This window comes from Protomyctophum parallelum (assembly GCF_964188405.1).
Source record: "Protomyctophum parallelum genome assembly, chromosome: 8".
In the NCBI taxonomy this organism is placed as follows: domain Eukaryota; kingdom Metazoa; phylum Chordata; class Actinopteri; order Myctophiformes; family Myctophidae; genus Protomyctophum; species Protomyctophum parallelum.
The window spans coordinates 28,848,318-28,865,437 of record NC_139703.1 but is presented as its reverse complement, the minus strand read 5'-3'; the positions used below and the strand labels follow the sequence as shown (position 1 = coordinate 28,865,437).

Sequence of the window (17,120 nt, the reverse complement as noted above, 5' to 3'; positions counted from 1 at the left end):
TTCCATCCTCGTGACTCCTTCCTCCTCTCCCTCACTCCTTCCCTCCTCATGACTCCTTACCTCCTCTCCCTCACTCCTTCCCTCCTCATGACTCCTTACCTCCTCTCCCTCACTCCTTCCATCCTCGTGACTCCTTACCTCCTCTCCCTCACTCCTTCCCTCCTCATGACTCCTTACCTCCTCTCCCTCACTCCTTCCCTCCTCATGACTCCTTACCTCCTCTCCCTCACTCCTTCCCTCCTCATGACTCCTTACCTCCTCTCCCTCACTCCTTCCCTCCTCGTGACTCCTTACCTCCTCTCCCTCACTCCTTCCCTCCTCATGACTCCTTACCTCCTCTCCCTCACTCCTTCCCTCCTCATGACTCCTTACCTCCTCTCCCTCACTCCTTCCCTCCTCATGACTCCTTACCTCCTCTCCCTCACTCCTTCCCTCCTCATGACTCCTTACCTCCTCTCCCTCACTCCTTCCCTCCTCATGACTCCTTACCTCCTCTCCCTCACTCCTTCCCTCCTCATGACTCCTTACCTCCTCTCCCTCACTCCTTCCCTCCTCATGACTCCTTACCTCCTCTCCCTCACTCCTTCCCTCCTCGTGACTCCTTACCTCCTCTGCCTCACTCCTTCCCTCCCTCCTTGTGTCCTCACCTCCTCTCTCACTCCTTCCCTCCTCATGACTCCTTCCTCCTCTCCCTCACTCCTTCCATCCTCGTGACTCCTTCCTCCTCTCCCTCACTCCTTCCCTCCTCATGACTCCTTACCTCCTCTCCCTCACTCCTTCCCTCCTCATGACTCCTTACCTCCTCTCCCTCACTCCTTCCATCCTCGTGACTCCTTACCTCCTCTCCCTCACTCCTTCCCTCCTCATGACTCCTTACCTCCTCTCCCTCACTCCTTCCCTCCTCATGACTCCTTACCTCCTCTCCCTCACTCCTTCCCTCCTCATGACTCCTTACCTCCTCTCCCTCACTCCTTCCCTCCTCATGACTCCTTACCTCCTCTCCCTCACTCCTTCCATCCTCGTGACTCCTTACCTCCTATCCCTCACTCCTTCCCTCCTCATGACTCCTTACCTCCTCTCCCTCACTCCTTCCCTCCTCGTGACTCCTTACCTCCTCTGCCTCACTCCTTCCCTCCCTCCTTGTGTCCTCACCTCCTCTCTCACTCCTTCCCTCCTCATGACTCCTTCCTCCTCTCCCTCACTCCTTCCATCCTCGTGACTCCTTCCTCCTCTCCCTCACTCCTTCCCTCCTCATGACTCCTTACCTCCTCTCCCTCACTCCTTCCCTCCTCATGACTCCTTACCTCCTCTCCCTCACTCCTTCCATCCTCGTGACTCCTTACCTCCTCTCCCTCACTCCTTCCCTCCTCATGACTCCTTACCTCCTCTCCCTCACTCCTTCCCTCCTCATGACTCCTTACCTCCTCTCCCTCACTCCTTCCCTCCTCATGACTCCTTACCTCCTCTCCCTCACTCCTTCCCTCCTCGTGACTCCTTACCTCCTCTCCCTCACTCCTTCCCTCCTCATGACTCCTTACCTCCTCTCCCTCACTCCTTCCCTCCTCATGACTCCTTACCTCCTCTCCCTCACTCCTTCCCTCCTCATGACTCCTTACCTCCTCTCCCTCACTCCTTCCCTCCTCATGACTCCTTACCTCCTCTCCCTCACTCCTTCCCTCCTCATGACTCCTTACCTCCTCTCCCTCACTCCTTCCCTCCTCATGACTCCTTACCTCCTCTCCCTCACTCCTTCCCTCCTCGTGACTCCTTACCTCCTCTGCCTCACTCCTTCCCTCCCTCCTTGTGTCCTCACCTCCTCTCTCACTCCTTCCCTCCTCATGACTCCTTACCTCCTCTCCCTCACTCCTTCCATCCTCGTGACTCCTTCCTCCTCTCCCTCACTCCTTCCCTCCTCATGACTCCTTACCTCCTCTCCCTCACTCCTTCCCTCCTCATGACTCCTTACCTCCTCTCCCTCACTCCTTCCCTCCTCATGACTCCTTACCTCCTCTCCCTCACTCCTTCCCTCCTCATGACTCCTTACCTCCTCTCTCACTCCTTCCATCCTCGTGACTCCTTACCTCCTCTCCCTCACTCCTTCCATCCTCGTGACTCCTTACCTCCTCTCCCTCACTCCTTCCCTCCTCGTGACTCCTTACCTCCTCTCCCTCACTCCTTCCCTCCTCATGACTCCTTACCTCCTCTCCCTCACTCCTTCCCTCCTCATGACTCCTTACCTCCTCTCCCTCACTCCTTCCCTCCTCGTGACTCCTTACCTCCTCTCCCTCACTCCTTCCATCCTCGTGACTCCTTCCTCCTCTCCCTCACTCCTTCCCTCCTCATGACTCCTTACCTCCTCTCCCTCACTCCTTCCATCCTCGTGACTCCTTACCTCCTCTCCCTCACTCCTTCCCTCCTCATGACTCCTTACCTCCTCTCCCTCACTCCTTCCCTCCTCATGACTCCTTACCTCCTCTCCCTCACTCCTTCCCTCCTCATGACTCCTTACCTCCTCTCCCTCACTCCTTCCCTCCTCATGACTCCTTACCTCCTCTCCCTCACTCCTTCCCTCCTCATGACTCCTTACCTCCTCTCCCTCACTCCTTCCCTCCTCATGACTCCTTACCTCCTCTCCCTCACTCCTTCCCTCCTCGTGACTCCTTACCTCCTCTGCCTCACTCCTTCCCTCCCTCCTTGTGTCCTCACCTCCTCTCTCACTCCTTCCCTCCTCATGACTCCTTCCTCCTCTCCCTCACTCCTTCCATCCTCGTGACTCCTTCCTCCTCTCCCTCACTCCTTCCCTCCTCATGACTCCTTACCTCCTCTCCCTCACTCCTTCCCTCCTCATGACTCCTTACCTCCTCTCCCTCACTCCTTCCCTCCTCATGACTCCTTACCTCCTCTCTCACTCCTTCCATCCTCGTGACTCCTTACCTCCTCTCCCTCACTCCTTCCATCCTCGTGACTCCTTACCTCCTCTCCCTCACTCCTTCCCTCCTCGTGACTCCTTACCTCCTCTCCCTCACTCCTTCCCTCCTCATGACTCCTTACCTCCTCTCCCTCACTCCTTCCCTCCTCATGACTCCTTACCTCCTCTCCCTCACTCCTTCCCTCCTCGTGACTCCTTACCTCCTCTCCCTCACTCCTTCCATCCTCGTGACTCCTTCCTCCTCTCCCTCACTCCTTCCCTCCTCATGACTCCTTACCTCCTCTCCCTCACTCCTTCCATCCTCGTGACTCCTTACCTCCTCTCCCTCACTCCTTCCCTCCTCATGACTCCTTACCTCCTCTCCCTCACTCCTTCCCTCCTCATGACTCCTTACCTCCTCTCCCTCACTCCTTCCCTCCTCATGACTCCTTACCTCCTCTCCCTCACTCCTTCCCTCCTCACCTTCAGGACCCAGCAACCATGTTGAAATCTAGTGTATAGGATTGTGGAACACTGAAGCCAGCAGTTTGACTCTACTGTATACCTCCTCTGCCTCAACACTTTCTCATCTTAGAAGCAGGTGAAATGGGCATATTGTGATGTTTTTCAGAATGGAAACAGGGGGTATCTCAACCAATCAGTGATGGTTGCACGGGTTCGAACCGCAAAAGAGCTCCCAATCTCCACTGTCTGGGAGTCTTTTAACCCAGTTATGAGGTCTGATTTGCGCTTTGGCAAGTATTAGTCAGTATTGGCAAAGATGTAACATCGGTCCCTAATGTAAGAAATATATATCTACAAGCCGCTAGGCAGTGGTGACTGGTCAGCTATTTTTTTTTGTGTGATGAAGCATACTGTATATTAGGTTTAAACCTGTTTTGTAACTGGCCTCTACACACCATCAAGCTATGAAGTGGAATTAGCTTTTGAGGCAGTTTGCTTTGAAGTTTGTCACCTTGAAGACGTTCTTCTTGCTGGACAGTTCATTGGCCCACTGGATCCGGGCTCCCCTCAGATCCACACTGCTCTCTGGGCGACTGTTCCCAGGTTTCTGTGAAGACACCAGGGAATGTAACGCATGCTGTTGCATTAACTCTGCGTGCGTTCCCACCAAAGGATAAAAAATATTTTTTTAGTCGCTTGAATCACTTCACTTTCGTGAAGCGCAAGGACAAAAACATGCACATGCATTATGTTTCATCAGGTTTAATAAAAAGCGGATAGAATATGCAAATCACCAGTTGGTTGGGATAATAGGAAAAATGGCATAACCCACTCACTCACATGCTCCAATACATTTTGATGACAACGTTCCGAGCATCGGCTCTTCTGAGTTTGACCTCATGAAGAGCAGAGGCTCAAAACAGCGTAATTAAAATGCATCTTCTTTTTTCATTTCGTCAGATTCATGAATCTGTTCGCCGAGCTGGCCATTATGAGTGAGTCAGCGTGACCACGGCTGTGAATATGCATAGCTCATGTACCGGTCATTGTATCTGCCAAATTGTAATTCTATGAGCAACATGCACAGACTGCAAAGATCTGATCTCTCTCTCTCTAGAATGGGCAAGCCAAGGGTCGAACAAACGTCCCAGGCGGCCTCTTAACCCATTCAGCGACGGCTGCCCACTAAAACCGGGTCCCGTAAGGGTCTGGCTTGTCCAAATTCGTATAATGTCCCTACAGTAAATTGAATAACTTCTTTACACAGCATGTGGCATTCTGCTACAGAAAGGCAATGTGCAGCATAAGCAGTAACACAAGCAAACAAACAAATCAAGAAGTATGAATGCAAACATAGCAGAGGACTCTATGACATTGTAAATGATGAACTCAATTAATTTATTCTAGATCTTATAGATACTGGAAAAAAACTGTTCCTGTTTCAGGCAAGTAATAAGTGAACATTCGGCAGAAATAGGCAAACATTTAGCGAATAGGAAATCTACACGCTTACATTGTACGTGTCGCAACTCGCGACACTATGCGTTGAGAGTACTGAATATAGACACACCCCTTGGGGGCCCTGGTTTAAATGGTTACGGTAAAAAGAAATATTCAAAATTTAGGATTATCATTTGTGTTTTTAACAATTGGTTAACCTAAAATGTTTCTAAATCAAGTTAGCCTGGCTCACATTGGTACAGAGAAGTGCAGAGAGTCATAGAGAACGTGGTTGTGTTATTGTGTACACTGTACAGTAGCTCTTACCCAGCTGGAAGGGGTCTGTGATTTGGGATCTTTGAAGAAAACCAGGCTGTTCCCTACTAACACCACCCAGGATGGATTCCAGTTTTTCCTTCAATCCAACAAACAAAAGAATACCTTCAGGAATTCAGCCAAATAAAGCACCCCCATTGCACCCCCATATAAAACTACAATATACAAGTACAACACACATAAGTGTCGTGAAACACTACACATCATTTCACAGATGTCTTCTTACCTCAGTTTCCTGCCACCTTCAGCGATCTTGGTCTTGTTCAAGAGTCCAGCCTTCTCCAGCTCCTGAGAGAGTGTATACGGTGGTTAACTGTCTCATTTTCATTAAGTTTGCCCTAGATTAGGGTTGCAACTATTGATCATCTTCTTAGTGATTATTGTAGCGATCAGTTTTTCGCTTTAATGAATATTCAAGAAGCGCAATTCTTTTGCATAATACTTTTACATTTCTGAGGGGAGCTATCCCCTCCAATGCATGGCTTTTGAAGAGTATGTCATATTTAATGTTTGTTTAGAGCACTGTAAATTGTTTCCCCAGACAAGTCTATGGACTTTAATGTTTGTTTAGGGTACTGACTGACAACATAAGACGTCATGTGGCCGATAAATACAGTGGGCACCCCTCATTTCAGACGAGTGTGATTTTTACATATTATCATTGAAATAAGAATTTATTTTTATAATCAACTAAATCGATTAGTCTGATTACGCCCTTAAAGCCCTTTATACCTGCAGCGGTGTCACACACAAATAACAAAATCTGCTGATCTACATGCTCACATCCTGTCGCAACACAAGGGGTTGTGAGCTTGTACATCTGCTATTAACTAATGAATGAACTCTTACACCCCTACTGTAGATCTTGTAGATTAAATCTCAGCCAGGTATAGCAGATACTGAAAATGGACTTTAAATAGTTACATGGGATTTCTGTTTGTATTCATAACAAATAAGCCTGATTTCAGCACTGTTTTTATTTGAAAAATAGCAGGAGACGTGGCTGCTCAGTCTGAAACCATCCACTGTGAAGGAGATCACAGTTCAAAGTAACTAAACACAAAGGGTTTGCATGCATAGTTACGATATCTAAAGATAATGGATACAATAGAGATTAACCTTTTTTTTTTGAGAGAGAGAGAGAGAGAGAGAGAGAGAGAGAATGTGGTTGTGAATTTTAAGGATTACAGATAGAAACAGCACTTATGTATTCAACTCTGGTGAATTTCCTACAGATTTTCAGCCATGATAATGTCACAGTAATGTGCCACATCATAATTTACCAAGCAATTAACAGCAGCATGTTTGACAGCACTGCAGTACAGATATTCTGGTGAAGAGGAATATGAAGCAACTCGTGAAATATATTGTTTAATAAATAATATATTTTATTCTTTCTAGACTTCATTAGATTTGTTTTTAGTTAAGTTCACTGATATATATATGCGCTGTGAGCTTAAATACTTATATGCTATTTTAGATTTTTGGCAGCTGCTTAAAAAGCACCTGGACAACATTTGCACATGCCTCTAGTAGCGACCGTAGTATAGCGACCGTAGTGGACACTTTTTCATGATTGGCTGCCTCTAAGCCTAAGAATAGTCTGAACCATAGTGTATTAAAAGGATAGAGACTGAACTGGCGCGAAGCTCCGCCCCCTCCGCTATTCATGTCAGTGGAAGTTGCTCAGTGGCGTTTTGAAGCACCCGGAAGGCTGCCGGAAGGACCGTCTATTTCCGCATTTTTTCGCTGATTCAGCATTTGGACACCAAATTTTGGTGTCCAAATGCGGAAGTGCAGCTGGGCTTTAACATTGGGCGCTCGTTGCACAGGGTTTCCTCGTCAAGAATCCACGGGTCCGCCTGCAGTCCTACCTCTTACCACTAGGGCCCAGCGCTTCAACATTGGAGTGCCCCTTGGTCTGAACGGCATAAAAGAAAAACGCCGCAACGTGAGGCCGTGAGCTGAGGCAGAGGCTGTGGCAGACACACTGATTATAGATGTTCATAAACGAGAGCTTGCTGCAGCTGCCAATTATGACTGATTCAGTCTTGTTTTATTATTATTATTATTATTATTTATTTTTTTAAATAATTTAGAACTTCTACACTAATCTTCTCTTCTGGGGGTCGCTGGTATACAAAGCATTTTTCAGATGTGGGTCCGCGGCTAAATACACATCAATTTGGCGGTCCTTGACTCAAATCAGGTCAAGAAGCACTACTGCTGTGCACACATACTGTATCTCTCACACTGATCACGTTATAATGCCGTGAAGGCGCTAGACGAAGGAGAGTCTCACCGGTGTGCAGCCGTCACTGTCTGGGGAGCTGTCAGCAGGAGAAGGAGGCTCCACTATGATGTTTGTCACATAGGAGCAGTCCCTGCACTGCTGGACCAACTAGAGGAAGTAGAACACAGTCATTTTGGATGCATGACGTTGAGTGCGTGTGTGTGTGTGTGTGTGTGTGGGTGTGTGTGTGTGTGTGTGTGTGTGTGTGTGTGCGTGCGTGCGTGCGTGTGTGCGCGTGTGTGATATGTGTACACGTTAACGGTTAAAGGGAAATAACCATTGAAAACACAATTGAATGAAATAATGAGATGAAAGATATACTGCTGAGCAAAACGAAAGAGTTGAAAGACACCGTTGAGTGAGATAAACCGTTTAAACGTGCTAAAAGTTGAAAGACACTGGCGACCAGTTGAACGATACCGATGAGTGAAATGAACTGTTGATGGATACTGGCTAACAGTTGAAAGTTACTGTTGAGTGAAATAAACATTTGATTGATGCCGGCTAACAGTTGAAACATACAGTTGATACTAATAATGTAGTTTTCTTCATGAACTATTTAAAAAAGGTAATTCACTTCGTAACACTTACTTTTATTACACTTATATACTTTTGTATAACTGAATAGCTTTATGAAAAGTCTGATTTGAATAAATGTGTGCAGCGGCATATACTGTGCAGATGTTTATGCATGTCAGTCAATATATGCATTTCAATTCATAGTCTTGCGTAGCCAGACAACTATTACACAATCTCAGAATGCTATATAGAGTCTGGAACTACACATCCCCAAATGCGTCTGGAAGCTGCCATTTCGGTTCACAAATATATATTTTAAAATATGTTTTACATTTAATCTTTTAATATAAATTTCTGCTAAGCAGCAAGCTATATATGCTTTGATGCTTTTGATTTATATTAGCCCATTTTGACCTGAGATCAGATTCTAAAAATGTCTTCTACATCCTGACAGTTTTCTGAAAAAGCTATGTTTCTATGTGTCGTTCTTCAATTTTTCAAAAATAGCAGACCTACAAGCAAGTAGCGCGCCACTCGGTGGCGCGCTATGAGCTTGTAGATCTGCTATCTTTCAATAGCTAAAGCATAACATAATGCTAACACCAAAAGGGGTTCCCGCCCCAAAATGGGTTAAGATAAATTTGCACAACAAAACAGAAGTGGGGAGAAGGCTTCACTTCCGTTTTTTCACTTACTCATGCGTTCCAGATTGTATGATAAGATAAGCATTTGAAAATTGCAAGAGGCAACTGTCTGGCAACGCAAGACTAATACATGTATAATGTAGGCCATACCATGCCATTCTCTGGCAGGATCATGGACTGGGAGTGGCTGAGCTGCTGCATGCCACAGTGCTGGCTGGCCAGTGTGTCTGAAGATACAGCACGCTGCATGCTCTGTGTAAGGGAGCAAAGTCACAGTGAAACGTTAGTTAGGGACAAATACCGTAGTATCAACACTGCAAAATAGAACTCTGTACAAGTAAAAGTTCGTATTTCAAGCAAAAGTACAAAGGTATATTGGCATAAAAATGCACTTAATAAAGTAAAAGTAGTCATTGTGCAGAATGTAAAAAACCTTTTGAAAGTAAGTTGAAACGCATTGTGAACTTGTACATCAAGTAAAGTACGGTACAAATATCTCAAAATTGTCATTGTCATTGTATACTGTATAGACTAGATACTGTGTACCGATTTGCGTGACGTATGGATAAAATCTGTGGGAGTAATGTCACCAGTAAATCACGACCTCGCCCTTTAGGGCGAGGTCGCGTGCACGCACCCACCTGGGTGACGGCAGACTGCTGGGTGAGTGCTGGCACTTTGGCATGGGGGGTCAGGAATGAATGTACAGGATTTGATGAGGTAACTAACTGACGGACGGGAGATGCAGGTCTTCATAGTAAATGCGACATGCGGTCGCAAAAAACATGTGTGTTGCAAAAATCGGCCTTGTGGTGGTGCTATAACAGGCTAAAAATTAGATCTGAAAAATATGGGGCTGATGTTCTGCTCTGGCAATCAGAGAGTGTACATGCACACTTTCACTGCAATCGGGGAAAACAGTGCCGGATATTTGCTGCTCACAGACAGACAGACACAAGACAGACGGACAGACGAACGGAATGACAGACAGGGTGCAATAATCTCTGCCGACAACTAGTGTTTTGCCATGTTCTTCTGCTGCTCTGTGACCGCACCGCAGTATGAGCGGAAAGCAATGCACAAGTCACAGATTCACCATGAATTTATCAAGAGGCTTCTTTTTTTCTCCCTCTCATTTCCTCTACACTGCCTGTAGTAGTGGCTGACATGGTTAACTGTGGTTGTCCCTCACTACGCACCAGGAGAACAGAATATGTAATTATTATTTTGTCATGCAACACTTGCTCAAATGGTCACGTGATGGTCACGTGATGATAACGTATATAAAAATGAGCCTTGAGCATGGCTATAGTAGCTCTGACTCCACCAACAGTTTGATTCTGGCTCTTGCTTCAGTGCTGTTTCAAAGTCACAGGTGTTTCACATAATGAATATTGCATTGGAGCAGCAACAGCACTACATGCTCTATAAAATGGATGTATAAACTACTGTCACTTCATTGCCCTGGCATGCCATTAGCAAAGCATATACTGTGACATGAGTGGACAGACAGATTATTGTCATGTTCAGATTTTGTTTTCATTTCAATCACAGGTGGAGAAGCAAACAAGAGGTATATTTCTAACCATATGGATTTAAAGTGTCTCTCCGTCTCCGGACCATGCCATTCTCAGCTCAAAATAAGGTGCAGTACTAAGTTCCGACCAGTCATTGGTCCGACAACGACAACCTACCTCAAACCCTAACCTAGTAACCATAACTGCAAGCACGGAGCAACACATGTCCGCCAACCTTAACGCATGTTCGCCAACCTTAATCCGGTAGCCAACCTTAACGCATCTTCGCCAAGTTATACTGTATGTGTGCTCCTCTAGTGTCTATACTTGGTCCCTTCACTTTTCGATAGCCGATCTACAAGCTCACAACACACTGCTTAGACCTGCTATTTGTGCTTAAATGTTCACCTATTAAAGTGCTATGGCATGCCAAAACAGTCAGGGACGCTAGGGTTAAAACTGCAAAAAGATTATGGACTGTTTTGCCATGCCTGTTTTGTAGACATAATGACAGGCTGTTGTGAAGTTTAAATTATTGCACTCCACTTAACCCAGTAACGGTTGATTGGTAGAGAAACAGGTCGGCGCAGGTGCACCGATATACTGCACATACTGTATACATGCATGCACAATATTCATGCATGCAGAACTTCATCCGCCGTCCCTATACGTCATACTCACAGGACATAATATTTACCTTTCCAAAATCCCTGTAACCTACTTTCAATAGATTCCCCTCCTAATGTTTCATGAGGATTAGCATTAAGTGCCAAATCTGCTCCTTGGCTAAGAGGAGAGGCTGTTAAAAGGGCTTTAACACCGAGCGCGCCCGCACCCCGCTGTGATGCAACGTGTTGTAGTAAGAGCTGCATGGAGGACAACCACCTTTAACTTGCACCATCACTTATATTTCACCACCTTAACCTGCAGCGCTGGAAAAAGTACTTTGTACTTAAGTCTGGAATTCAAAATGTACTTGATTAAAAGTACAAAAGCATCAAGATGTATTTAAAGTACCAAAAGTAGAATATGCAAATTTCAAATTGTGCTACTACATATCTACTACAAATACTATTGTGACTGCAGTTCCTTCCAGCGGTGAAATGTCCCTTTAATTAAATGTACTTAGTTACTTTCCACCACTGATCTCACAGTCTATACACATGGCACAGCTGGCTTTGCTTTAAAACATGCTACGGTATAATGCTGGCAGATCTACAGTAACATTGAGTGAAATAGTTAGACGCAAATAACCCTCCAGCAAAAAACAAACATGTTGCTATGCTATTCCACCTAAAGGTATGCAAGGATGGTGGAGGTAAAGCAATTATCTCCAGGATAACAAATAAACACGCAAATAAATATGAGGAAGAGAGGAGACAGGCATTTACAATAGATTAGGCCAAGTCGTATGCAATTGTAATTATTATTAACCACAGACAGACAGGGTGACCAAAATGTTTATCTGTAGAAAGAGTCTGTAACAGATGACAGATCTGGTGAACGGTAGAAAAGGCTTGTTCTGCAACACAAGCCTTAACAGACAACGTCACGCTGATAAGCACCAGCATGCACGCAGGCCGGCCGTGCAAGAACCCTGCCTCTCATAAGATGCAATGGAAAAGTTCTCACTGCACTCACATCAAACTTTCAAACTTTCAGATGCTGTTTTTCTCCCAGTGTGGAGGAAGAATGATTAGGATTTTTATTGTGATCTCTCGCCCCTTGAAATTTATAATCCTAGTTTTCTGTGAAGAATAATAGCAATTAAAAACAGTTGTCCTCAAAACCACACCTCCAGTCGCTGTCATAAGAACGGGAGGTGTGCTCATGATCAGGCAGCAGAGCCTGTTTGGTTTGTGCACGACTGCACCTGCAGCGAAACCAGCGCTCCTCAAAACAACCGGTTTGGAGATCTTTTGGGAATTGATTACATAAACAAATAATTGGTCTATAAAACAGCCCACATGGGGTGTCTCCCATCCACAAGTGCACCAAAGCATTATGGTCATTGTAAGAAATTCAACAATCCAGTCAAACTCTAGTCAAACACACAGACTTCATATGTTTCTGGCCATAGGGTGCAAATTTCAAATTGTGCTAGTGTTATCAACTACAAATACTATTAACATTGATTGAGTGACTGCAGTTTCTTCCAGTGGTGAAATGGCCTTTTAAGAAGTGATACTGAAGATCATCCAGATTCCAGAGTGCTCAGAAACTGTTCCTGTGGTGAGTCACATGGTGGTTTAAAATCTTTTCTTCAACCACTTGAACCCCAGCATCCCTCCTATTCTGGGCATAATATCCAAACAATATACGCAAACATTCTGCCCAATACGCAAACATTCGGCGAGAATAACACGTCGCTACCTGACACGTTGTGAGCTTGTAGTTCGCCTATTATGACACTGCCAGAAAACTGTAGGATTTGAGTGGTTACTTGTAGATACTGTAAAAACCATGTAACATACTGTAGACTAGAGAGAGGGGTTCTCACCTGGTTCGTCTGCCAGCCACTGTTGTTAGCATTCCTTGGATGGCTTCCAAAGAGGAAATCAGGAGACAGCTGCAAAGGGTGAGAGACAGAGAAAGACAGAGAGAGAGACAGAGAGAGAGAGAGAGAGAGAGAGAGAGAGAGAGAGAGAGAGAGAGAGAGAGAGAGACACAAAGAATGAGAAGGAGACAATGACAGGAGGAAACAATTTCCTCATCACTTGATTCTAATCCCCCTCATGTCTCTATGAAATCCACAGAATGTTGAATGCGTACCACCGTGCATTATGCCTCTTCTCGTGTGACAACTGCCGTTTTATGTGTAGAAATACTCTTAACTGACATTTTCTTTTTTCTTTTTTGCATTATTATCATTATCACCAATGGGGGCAGTTTGGAATGGCGACTGTGAAACGCAAACATAAAAACAGGATGCAGAGAAGTGTGCTGAGTAAAGATCATACCACAGACACTAGGTCACACCCATTGCAAACATCCGAAAAAGCCCTATCTGCTCGGCCATACTGTACACCACAAACACGCACCCAGACTATATTGTGCCAGCTCAGATGGGTTTATTCTGGGGAGGAAAATGTTGGTTTACTGTATGTACAGTACCTCCACAGTGGACACCTCTGACAAACACAGGCCCTCTCGTCTATAGGTGCTGAATGACATTTGAACAGTTTAGTTTCTCATCGCTCAGTAAACGGTGAAACATGGATGATGTCATTATGTGCATGTGATTTCTGGCTAATTAATTTTCCTGTTCAGATGCATCAAGTACTGTATGTTTGAGTGAACAGTCAAATCATCTCATAGTGAGACAATTCACAATAGCCTACTACTGTATATGACACTGACAAGTCAATGACACTGACAACATGTTAGCAGTCAGTTTAAGGCAGCATTATATATTTGCTGACATGAGACATTCCAAACAAAGCAAAAAACTTACAGCAGTGGGGCTCATCATCGTTTATTCCCCAAATGTTATAAAATCCAACAGGCTGAACGGGCTTGATATTCTGCTGGCTAAAAGTCCACTGTAGCTTTGACTCATCTGAAACTCTGCATGTTCCTTCCATCTATCTGTGTGTGTGCATGTCTACTTCCCCAATCTAGAGGGAAGTTGGCTCTATCAGCAGCACCTATCGTCATTGTCACAAAACCAGGAAGTTGTGCCCTGCAGCCAAATTATGACAGAAACTATTGTGATTATAGTCTAACTATACTTTACTGTAACTTTTTGGTTTAAGCGTACATACAGCTGTGCGCTCGTTTGCAAATGGCAAGGAATTCCTAATTGTGAACTTGGGTCACAATTTTGGGCATCTCATTTACTGTAGGAGACAATATTGTCCAAAATTGTTAAAAAATAAATGTAAACTAGCAAAAATATGCAAATATGCTTGTAATTAAGCTACTTTTGCTATTTGTATTATGTGGCGTCAGGCACAGAAGGTATAATGGCCAGTTGGCCACGTTGGAATTGGAGGGTTCCCGCTCCGATCCCTGACTCCCTGACACATGTCGATGTTTTTATTTATTGACAGTGTACAAAGTACACCCCTAACTGCTCCTGATGAGCAGGTTGGCACATTGTGACATTGCATGGTTTCCTCTGCCGTGTGTGTGAATGTGTGTCTAAATTAGTGAATTTAAAACCACACCAATGATTCGCCACGCAACTCCTTGCAACCTGCAACAACTTGCAACCATTATCCCCAATGGCAGTTACAAGGAGTTGCAACTGCTGTGGTTTGGGCTTAAAAGGTTTAAGCACATTGTCAAGCACTTTGGAGAAAGGTGCTAAATACTAAATGCACCATTTTATATAGGGCTCAAGGGGTTATTGGGAAATATTCTGTACATGCTGATGTCGATTAAATGTAATATAGGCAAACTAAAGGGCATCTTCAACTATGTACTTTTAAACCTGAATGCTATCGTTCTGCTATGTCCTCATAATAGCTCATAATAGAAAGATAGGTTGGGGTGTCTCTGGGGTAGAAGGAAGTCACTCGGTCACCATCACAGAAAACAGTGCTCAATTCCCATGAAGCATCTGAAGGGAATGGTCTCTATGCACACAGAAAACTCCTACTTCCTACTTCCGGGCCACTGCCCTACACACAGCATTTTGGAAAAAACTTCCCTACTTCCCTACTATTGTTGTTACCGATGATACAAATTTAGTTCCATTTATTGTACAGTAGTTTTCTAACGTTTTAATTTCAAGGACTCCAATAGCTTGTACAAATGGAACCAAATGGACACTTTTGGGTCCATTTGGTTCCATTTGTACACTCTCACCTCTCACTCCTAACTAGCTCTGTTCCATAGCCTTCCTGCTTCGATTCTGCGAATTTCTGCCCTGCAGTAAGGCTATGCGACTTACCGGTTTAAATCTCAAATCGAAATCAGACCAGCCTCTCCTCTTTAGTGGAAATCTCACAAACGTTTGACCTACTCACCAATACAAACACGGGTTGTGTCAATAGAAAGCCTACTTTCCTTAGTGGACGCACTCTGAGCCCCCCACCACACGTATAAACTGTACTATAAACGTTCGTGAGATTTCCACTAAAGAGGAGAGGCTGGTCTGATTTTGATTTGATATTTAAACCGGTAAGTCGAATAGCCTTACTGCAGGGCAGAAATTCGCAGAATCGAAGCAGGAAGGCTATGGAACAGAGCTAACTCCCAACATGCACAATAGCAGCACCCTGTTTTACCAGAATGGAACAGAGCCTTCATTAGTGTCATTGGAAACACCTGTGAAGAAAGTAGGGAATGAGCCCAAGTTATTTCCAAAATGGCGTGTGTGCATAGAGCCCATTGACACAGTGGTGGTGTGTGCTAGCAACCCCTGCTGCATCTGGGTGAGATAGAGTGAACATATACTCCACCACGCATGTTACGTTACGTCCCTGTGAAACCTTTCACTGTCAGAAGCAGCTGAAAAGAAGAAGCTGGTGACTCCATCATATTGGAGGAGGCCCATGTGGTACAGTAGTCTCTTTAACACTGGGGGGATGGGCAGTGCACAGGGACCCAGTACACAAGGGGGCAGTGTTGTTTTTGGCAGCAAAATTCTATTTTAGTTTAGTCACAGTCTTTGGAATGAAACTTCATTTAGTTTCAGTCACATTTAAGTCACCTGGAATGTTTTAGTGTTGTGCGAGTGTAATGCGATTTTAGTCGACTAAATCTACAGTTGATTTAGTCGACTAAAAGGTATTTTGGCAGGCCTTGATGGCGTCGTAATGGCTGATTTTACACTGAAAATAGCTGATCTACAAGCTCACGTTAGCGCGACGTGTTGTGAGCTTGTAGTTCTGCTATTTTCAGCATAAAATGACTTATACTGGATCTCTTGTCCACTAGTTTTCATTTAGTTTTCCTCAATGAAAAAAGGTAGTCGACCAACATTTTTCGTCATAGTTTTAGTCGACGAAATCAACACTGCAAGGGGGGGAATTGGCAACGACAGAGTTATTGGCAATGACCCCTTAAGCCCTGCGCTAAAAAACTACGTAGTCACATTACATTGACTTGCTTCTTAGTCAACTAGCAATTTCCGTTGCTTAGTTTTTATTTATTAGTCCTTATTGGTCGCGTTCCTGTTCTCCCTTTAAGCTTCTTCGGTAGTGGGTACTTTATTTATGAGCATTGTATGTCTGTCCTGTTTTTGTTGTGTATTTTTTGTTACTGGCAGAGTTGTGTCACTTATTTTGCCTATTGTCCTGGCCAGTTCACACTTGTAAAAGAGACTTCAGTCTCAATGTGGTTTTCACTGGTTAAATAAAATAAATAAAAATAAATAACATAAATGTGTCACATATGTGTCACACATGAGATGCTATAGCATCATTGATCACTGTGCGAAATGTTTCCATTGATAGACTTTGATAGTTTGTGTCTCAGCAGCACACTGTTTGGGAAGCAAATATTTATCTGGTCATAAAATGAGTCATCTGAGCCTTCCATTCAGCCCCAAAGAGCTCCTGCTCATCTGCATTAGATCAAGAGATAATATCTCTTGACCCTGTAATATTATTACAGGGTCTTCTTCAGTGATCTAATGACTCGTTTAGTAAACGATGGGGGAAACCAGAAGGATGTAATCCCCTTTTTATTTTTGCCACAGCTCAGTCTCACTCCCGTCTCTAATATGGAACTATGTTCCAGATTATATGGTGCTCAGGGCAATCTCTGAACCCTGTCTGATGGTGTGTGTGTGTGTGTGTGTGTGTGTGTGTGTGTGCATGGGTGTTGTGTGTGTTGTGTGTGTGTGTGTGTGTGTGTGTGTGTGTGTGTGTGTGTGTGTGTTTTTGATTGATTAAATAGTTTATTGGACAGTAATGTAAAGCAGCAACAGAGTACAGTCAAACACTTGCTCTAAAAGGGATAGCACCGAAAACTTCGTACCTGTGTGAACTGAGCGGTGGAACTATAATTTTATTGTTATAGTTACATAGTTACATAGTGACTGTGTG

The 17,120-nt window shown here is 44.6% G+C and overlaps 1 protein-coding gene across 1 annotated transcript in view; it reads right to left on the bottom strand.

Moving 5' to 3' along the window:
- The window catches only part of arhgap9 (Rho GTPase activating protein 9), a 68,801-nt gene that overhangs the window by 17,128 nt on the left and 34,553 nt on the right, over positions 1-17,120 (bottom strand). The window contains exons 7-12 of the mRNA XM_083770860.1: positions 12,623-12,691; positions 8,756-8,857; positions 7,452-7,550; positions 5,376-5,437; positions 5,141-5,228; positions 3,885-3,980 (exon numbers count right to left, since the gene is read on the bottom strand). Of these exons, the coding sequence (XP_083626986.1) occupies positions 3,885-3,980; positions 5,141-5,228; positions 5,376-5,437; positions 7,452-7,550; positions 8,756-8,857; positions 12,623-12,691 (516 nt within the window). The remainder of the gene's footprint in view (positions 1-3,884; positions 3,981-5,140; positions 5,229-5,375; positions 5,438-7,451; positions 7,551-8,755; positions 8,858-12,622; positions 12,692-17,120) is intronic.